At 68.2% G+C, this 7,812-nt stretch overlaps 1 protein-coding gene across 2 annotated transcripts; it reads left to right on the forward strand.

The window, feature by feature from the left end:
- Positions 1-3,633: 3,633 nt before the first annotated feature.
- ZBTB42 (zinc finger and BTB domain containing 42) lies at positions 3,634-7,357 on the forward strand. Of its 2 annotated transcripts, XM_046009780.1 has the most exons (2): positions 3,634-3,798; positions 4,094-7,357. In XM_046009780.1, the coding sequence occupies exons 1-2, from the start codon at positions 3,677-3,679 to the stop codon at positions 5,199-5,201; spliced, it is 1,230 nt and encodes a 409-aa protein (XP_045865736.1). In that variant the 5' UTR covers positions 3,634-3,676; the 3' UTR covers positions 5,202-7,357. The 2 variants fall into 2 exon arrangements, with proteins under 2 accessions (XP_045865736.1, XP_045865735.1); XM_046009779.1 differs by lacking the exon at positions 3,634-3,798 and having other exon boundaries at positions 3,853-7,357.
- Positions 7,358-7,812: the final 455 nt, after the last annotated feature.

The following is a 7,812-nucleotide window of genomic DNA, read 5'->3' on the forward strand; positions in this document are numbered from 1 at the left end:
GCCAGGAGGCTGCACCGTAGGGGTCCAATCCCTGATCAGGGGGTCCCTGCTGATCCAGGAGGCCTCCCCACAGCTCAGCACGGAGCTCTGGTGCCCACCAAGTGCCTTGAGACCCGCCGGCAGCCCCATGCCCCATCCCTGCAGGTCCCGGTCCCGTCTGCATCTCTGTGGGAGCCCGCCCTGTGACATGGGGGCAGCCCCAAGGCAGGGCTGACCGTCTCCCGTGGAACCTTCCCCTTAAGAACATCGGCCCTGCACCTCAGACACAATGGCAAGATGGGAACCCAGTCCTATCAGCCCAGCCTGGCCCCCGCTGGGGCCTCTGGGGAGCCCCTCGACCAGATGTTTGCAGCCAAAACCGCTGTAGCGGTCTTGGGGAGGGCGGCTGCCTCCCCATTCCCAGCCCTACCCCACCCCACCCCCCGCCGCTGGAGCTCAAGGGCCTCGAGCCCTGTCACCTTCTCCAGCTGGCAGCCAACGGGCGGGCGCAGGCCAGCACCCCCGGCCACCGGGGCTCGGCGGCAGCTGCGGGGCGGGGCCCAGGGCAGCTCCCAGGCCAGATGGCCGCCCGGCCAGCTGCGTCCAGGGAGGCTCTGCCCGCACCACCGCGGCCGCCTCCCGTCATCCTCGTGCCCGCGACCTTGTCTAGCCAGAGAGGGGATGGGGGGGAAGGGAGGGGGGTGGGCAGCTCCCAAGTGCCATCCCAGGACCTTCTGGGACAGCCCCTCCTGGGGAGTGGGGGGGGTGGGGACAGGGGCACTTAACTCAGGCCTTCCCACCTGAGAGGCACAGAGTGGGGGGGGCCTCCCCAGCAGTGACGGCCCTCCCCCCTCCTCTAGCTCATCCCTACCTGGGCGGGCTCCCAGGCTCCCGCCGGCAGTGTCCTAACCGCCTTCAGCCCGTCTCCACACCCCGCAGCCTCGGTCAGGGCCCCAAGGAGCGCTTTGTCCCACTAGCCAGGCGGGGCAGGCCAGGACACACCGCCCGCCCCAGGGCCTCACTCTGGCCTGCCTAGGGAGCTGTCCGCCCAGAGCCCCAGGACGGCTGGCCTCCCTCCCTGCCTCCCTGGCCTCAGGGGCCCGACCTGGGGAAATAGCACTGGGCAGGCAGGCGCCACGGAGCCGTCAGGATTTGGCTGGACCTTGCTCACAGAAGCCCCTGCACTCACTCGAGACACGTACGGAACCCCCATTTAGGGCCTAGCTGACTTCTTCACATGGAGGAAGCAGCGGGAAAGCCTGAGGCCGCGCGCCTGTCTCGGGACCGGGGAGCACTCTGTAGAAGGCTCAGGCTAAGAGAGGAGAGGTGGGCCTGGGGGCTCTTAGCTGGGGTGCTCAGCAGAGACCACGGTGGGGGAGGGGCACGGCCCAGGGAACAAAGACAAATGGGGGAGGAGCCAGGGCAGGGCCCTCTGGGGGAAACACAATGGGAACCCCCCCCCTCCCGGCCCTATAGTTAACCTCCCACTTTGCAGATGAGGGTTTCGGGGCTCAAGGAGGTTGAGTGCTGTGCCCGAAGTTGGGAGGGGGCAGTGGGCAGGCTTTAAGCCAGACAAGACCCCAGGGGGCCATCCCATCAGGGTTCGCTTAGACCTGACTTGAATCCAGCTCCTCCTGCTGGGAGCCCAGCCAAGGGGGGGTGGAGGTGGGGGTGGGGGACCGGCAGGGACAGACCTCCAGACCCAGGGCAGTCTCAGCGGCTGAGTGCGGTGGGAGTTCAGGGTTCCAAGGGAGCTGGCCAGATTCAGGGAAGAAAAATGCGGGATGTCCAGTCAGATGTGAACTTCAAATGAGTAAGGAATAATGTTCTGGTATAAAAATGTGGCTTTCCTTCCCGCAGACTTGAGATACTAGCTGTGCTGGGCCCTTCCTCAGGCCTTCAACCCGAGGCTTTGACTAGGACCTCTGGGTGGCTCGCACCCACCATCCCACGGGGGCCCTGCCTCCTCCTGGAGAGCTCAGCCGGAGGCTCCCCGCCCACCCTGCAGCCTGACGTCCCACCCTGTCATCCAGCCCCATGGCCAGCACCATCTCTGTCCCTAGCCGATCGGGGTGGGGGGTCCTCCTCCTTCCCAGCCCGGCCTCCATCTCCGGGGATGTGTGCAGGTGGGAATTCAGGAGACTGTTGGGATTCAAATCCCGATTCAGGGACTTACTTCTTTTTTTTTTTTTAAGATTTTATTTACTTATTTGACAGAGCACAAGCTGAGGGAGTAGTAGAAGGGGAGGGGAGAGGGAGAAGCAGGCTTCCCGCTGAGCAGACAACCCAATGTGGGGCTCAATCCCAGGACCCCAGGATCATGACCGGAGCCAACGGCAGACACTTAACCGACTGAGCCCCCCAGGTGCTCCCCACCCCTGGTTTAGGGATTTACTGCCTGCTCTATGGCCTGCTGCGTGGCCCTGGGCGCTTCCCTCGCTAACCCCGCCCCACCCCCACCAGCAAACAGGGATAGTAACAAGAGCATCTAGCCTGCCGGGCTGCTGGGACAGGAAGCTGGGCAGTGGTCAGTGCCTTGTCCCTGCTCCAACAAGGGCAGCCTTGAGATTGTTGAGACTGGAAGAGACCGCCAGTCAACAGTACCCCCCACCGCCGGGGCCCCCACTTCTCCAAAATCATCGCCATTACACCCAGGTTCTTCTCTGGGCAGACCTGGGTGACACCCTGACATCTGGGTGCTCTCACGCCTGGCCCTCAGGATGCCACCTCCGCTCCTCTGCAGGGTCTCCCCCTTCCTAAACACTTTTCTGCCTGCCCTGGACTTGGGGCACTTGGGGCTCCCTCCGACAAGGCCTGTCCCCCAGATCTGCAGAAATGTGCCCTGTCCCTGGGGCTCCCGGACACAGAGCTCAGGGCACCCGGCCCCGCCCCCACAGGTGGAGCTAGGCTCTGCTGACCGGTCGGGGGTCCCCTTTTCTGGGCTCTGCCGTGGAGATCCCGCCCAGGTGTTTGGAGGAAAGTACCAGCCAAATTAATTCCAATTCAGAAAGAGGCTTTCAACGAAGGGGGGGGGTGTCATCTTTTCAAAATTTACGACCCCCTCCATGGGTCCCCTCCTTCCTCCCACAGCCAGCGCCCCCCAAAGTGCGCCCTCGGGTCACAGCCCCAGCGCGGGCCCGCAGAGGAGCGAGTCCTCGGAAGGGGTGCCGTAGCAGAGGGCGCAGTTGGGACCCCGTGGGGGGCGGTAGACACCCAGGCCCAGGCGGCAAATATCGCGAGAGAGCCCCCTCCCCCGCCGCGCCCCTCACCCCCTCCCACCCCGGAGCCCCAGCTGGCGGCTCGCCGGGCCCCGGCGGGGCGAGGCGGGGCGGGCCGGGAAGGGGCGGCGAGGGTGACCTCAGCGGTTCCGCCGCTCCGGGAAGTCGCCTCGGCCCGCCCCCTCCAGCCCCCGCCCCGAGTTTCGCCCTCTCCGGGGCGGGGCGAGCGGCGGGCGCGGTCTGGCCGGCCAAGTTGGAGCGCGCCCCGCCCGGCGCCCTGCCGCCCCGCGCCCTCCCCGCCGGGGCGCGCCGCCCGGAGCCCCGCGCACCGGGGCCGCACCGGGGAGGGCGCGCGGCGCGGGCGGCGGCCGCAGAGCCGGGCGGGCGGCGGAGGTGAGCGCAGGGGGCGGGCGCCGGCTCCTCCCGCCCCGCCCGCCGGCCCGCTCCGGCTCCCGCTCCCCGCGGCCGCGCTGCCATAAATGGGGCCCGCGGCGGCGGCGGCGGCGGCGGCCGGCGGCGGGCGGCGACGCGGGCGTCGGGGGACGCGGCGGGCGGCACCCCGGAGTGAAGTTCAGGGGCGGCCCGGCGGGGGCGCGCGCAGGTTCGCGCCCCGGGACCCGCCCCCGGCCCGCGGCTTCTGTTTACTTTCGGTCGAGTTTCTCCCGCGCCCGGGCAGGTGCCGGCGGCGGCGGCGGGGGCGGGGCGCCCGGTCCGCGCCCGCGGGGCTCGCGGCGCATGGAGTTCCCGGAGCACGGCGCGCGGCTGCTGGGGCGCCTGCGGCAGCAGCGCGACCAGGGCTTCCTGTGCGACTGCACCGTGCTGGTGGGCGCCGCGCGCTTCCCGGCCCACCGCGCCGTGCTGGCCGCCTGCAGCGTCTACTTCCATCTCTTCTACAGGGACCGGCCGGCGGGCAGCCGCGACGCGGTGCGGCTCAACGGCGACGTGGTCACGGCGCCCGCCTTCGGCCGCCTGCTGGACTTCATGTACGAGGGCCGCCTGGACCTGCGCAGCCTGCCGGTGGAGGACGTCCTGGCCGCCGCCAGTTACCTGCACATGTACGACGTCGTCAAGGTCTGCAAGGGCAGGCTCAGGGACAGGGGCCGCGCGCTGCACCGGGGGACCCCCTCCGCCCAGGCCGAGCCGCCAGACCAGCCCCCGCGCCCCCAGCCCGCCCGGTCCCCGGAGCTCTGCCCCGCCGCCCAGAAGGCCCAGCCGCTCCGGACTGGGGTCCACGCCCTCCCTCCGCGAGCCGCGGGCCCCCCTCCCTGGCAGGGCCCAGGAGACTCGGACCGGGCCCTGGACCTGTCACTGAAACGGAGCCCCAGGCGGGAGCCAGTCCACCCACCCTGCGTCCTCCAGACGGCCGCCTGCAGCCGGAGGCAGCCCGGCCTCCCGCCGCTGGTGAAGGACTCGGGGGACTCGCTGTCGGAACCCGAGGACGGCAGCGGCCCTCGCGGCCCTCACCGCCCCCTGCAGCCCCCCTGCGCTCCTGCAGCTGAGCGCCCAGCAGTGGGCTTGGAGCCGCTCCCTGCCGCTGGGGCGGGCGGTGGGGAGCTGGAGCTGGATACAGAGCGGGGGGCCAGTGGGGACGAGTTGGGTCCCGGCGGGCCCCTCTGCGTCTGCCCGCTGTGCACCAAGCTGTTCCCCGGCGGCCACGTCCTGCAGCTGCACCTCAGCACCCACTTCCGCGAGCGGGACGGCGCCCGGGCGCGGCTGTCCCCCGACGGCGCACTGCCCACCTGCCCGCTCTGCGGGAAGACCTTCTCCTGCACCTACACGCTGAAGAGGCACGAGCGCACGCACTCGGGCGAGAAGCCCTACACGTGCACGCAGTGCGGCAAGAGCTTCCAGTACTCGCACAACCTGAGCCGCCACGCCGTGGTGCACACGCGCGAGAAGCCGCACGCCTGCCGCTGGTGCGAGCGCCGCTTCACGCAGTCCGGTGACCTCTACCGCCATGTCCGGAAATTCCACTGTGGCTTGGTCAAGACCCTGCTGGTGTGACCTGTCCTCGTGGGGCGCGGTGTGGTGTGACCTGTCCTCGGGAGGGCGGGGAGGGCCGCCCAGGTGGCCGCAGGGATGGAAGGCGAGGGCTGGGAGGTCCAGGTGGCGGGGAGCCCCCGTGCTGCAGCTCCCAGCGGAAAGGCTCCCACTGCCCCTGGACCGCAGCCCCAGACTTGGGGGGACTCAGCACGGCTGGGGCCGCCCTCTTCCACACCTTGCTCCCTCCCCCCAGCCGTGCCCTGACCTTGATCACCCTCTTCCTCTCCATCCCCTGTGTCAGCTCCGCGGAGGGTTGGGGGGTTGGGGGGTGTCCCGAGGGCTCTGAGCTCCAGCCCAGCCACCATCCTTGAACCAGGAGGGAGGACGAACTTCTGCCTCCAAGGGGGGGGGAGCTCTCCTGACCACCTCGCTGACTCACTCGGGCGTACCCTCATGAGCTTGGCACGGGTTGTGGTAGAGAACACGCACATCACAGAAGTTGCCGGCATGTCCGGAAAAGGGCACTTGGATGGAACAGGCCCCTCTTGGTGGGTGGCAGCAGGAGCCTTCCCGGGAGGCCCCGGGCACAGGGTGTGTAGGCGGGGACATCGAGGCACAGCTGGCGTGGCTGGGCTGCAGAACCAGCCAGACGTCAAGGGGCTCCTGCGTTCCAGGTGCTGGGGCAGGAGGTGGTTCCCCCGGAGCCGGTGACCCTGACACCACTGCAAGTAGCTGGGAGAGAGGAAGTCGCAGTTCGGGAACAATTCTCTTTAGATGCAGAGAGAGCTTCCCTGAGGTTGCCAGATGTCTGCCCACGGGCGATGGGCTGTGCCGCTTCCCTGCCTGAGCTCGGGTCCGGGGCGCCTCAGAGCATCCCTTGGGTGGGGCCAGGAGGGGCCTTGAGCGTCGCAGGCTGCCACAGGGCTCCAGTGGGCCTCACCCCGAGGTCCCTGGCTTGCCCACTCGAGGTCTCCCCAGAGCAGCCAATCATTTCCAGAACCCCGAGCTGGGGGCCGGTGCCGCTCTCCACGAGGGGCCATGTTTGCAGGCTCTCCCTTCCCTCCATCGGGGCCTGGGTGCAAGCTGCCATCGAACAGGGAGGGGACAAGCACCTGCTGGGCTGGGGTCACGGCCCCCACTGTCATCCACAGCTCCTAGACCCCAAAAGACCTCTGCATTTGTAGTTGGTGGGGGTCACCCAGCCAGTCTTGCTGCCTGAATCTCTGATTATGACAAAGGGGGAGAGGGCAGAGGGAGCCTTGCCCCCACTTCCAAGAGCCCCCTGGACTCCTGGGGTCCGCCGACTGGAGGCACTGAGGACAGAGTCCAGCCAAGCTTAAGTGATTTTCTCGTGTCCTGGCAACCACTTGATGTCGTATTTATTTGTCTGCCTGGTCTGGAGTGAGATGACCATGGCCTTCACAGCAGGTGGGCAGAAGGGGCTGTCTCCCCGCGCGCCCGGCGCTCCCGGCGTGCAGAAAGGCGTGCTGCACGGCCTTTCCTGGCGCGCGGGGCTCCGAGGCCCTGGCCCCGCTGCAGACCAGAGCGCACTGAGGAAGGGGCCCTGCTTGAGATCGTCCTGACCGTGGGCTCCACACCTCCGAAAGGGCTACCTCACACTCCGTGTCATGTCCTCCACGAGCAGGTTTCCGTGTGTGTGTGTGTCCAGCAAATGGTGAGGTGAGCCATGCCCACAGCCTCTGCGCGCGACGGGGAGGCGGCCGCCCTGGTTTTCCCCAGAGGTTCCGTGGGGGAAGAAGCGGACTTTCCTCCTGACTTGTCAACACTGGATTCATTGTCTTCGGCAAACAGTTACTGTGAAGTTAATGTAAAGAGAAGTGGTTAGTTTTTAATGTGACGACCAACACCGGTCCAAGGAACTCTGCATGTGTGACGCACAAACCACGTGCGGGTGTAGTACAGGCGCACGGATGCCGTCCGAGGGGGCCTGCTGTGTGGGGACCTCCCGGGCCCGGCCCGCCCCATCCCCGCGGTCTCAGGCTGCTCTGCCCCGGGGTGGGTGACCCCCTGGGACCCAGAGGACACTGGTTTGTGTGGGACGGGGCTTGCGGGCACCTGCCTGCCGCAGCGGCATGAACACCAGAGCTGTCCTGTGTCCCATCATCGTCTTCATGCTGACCCTGCTAATAAAGTCTGCCCCCCGTGGACATGGCCGGGATTATTCCAGGGACAGGAGCGCGGGCATCTCCAAGTGTGTGCGGGAAGTGGGGGCACCGCTGGTTTGGGCGGGTGGGGGCAGAAGCAGCCCAGGGGCAGGGGAGGGTCCTAGGTGGGGAGTGGCCACTCTGGGGACCTGTCTCAGAGGGTGCCCCGTGGGGGGGGTGTGGGCTAGTGCAGGGTCACGGACAGGCGGCACACCTTTCCTCAGGCTGCGCTCCCTGCCATGGGGGTGGGGGGCAGGACGCAGGACGCAGGCTGGGACCTGGTGAGGGGACTGGGGGCAATGGGGGCACCAGCTGAGCGGCCACGGGCCCTCGAGCTTGGATCTGAGGCCTCCTGGTCCACTGGTCTTGGGTCCTCCCGTCCACCTGCCTTCCAGGGGCAACTGCAAGTCCTGGGCGCCCCCACTGGTCCCCCACATACCCTTCGCCTTTTCCTCTCTCACCACAAC

Source organism: Meles meles, chromosome 6 (assembly GCF_922984935.1).
Source record: "Meles meles chromosome 6, mMelMel3.1 paternal haplotype, whole genome shotgun sequence".
NCBI lineage: Eukaryota > Metazoa > Chordata > Mammalia > Carnivora > Mustelidae > Meles > Meles meles.

What these genes read in the sequence shown, in the direction of transcription:
- ZBTB42 (XM_046009779.1), top strand. Translation starts at nt 3,933, where the DNA reads ATGGAGTTCCCGGAGCACGGCGCGCGGCTGCTGGGGCGCCTGCGGCAG.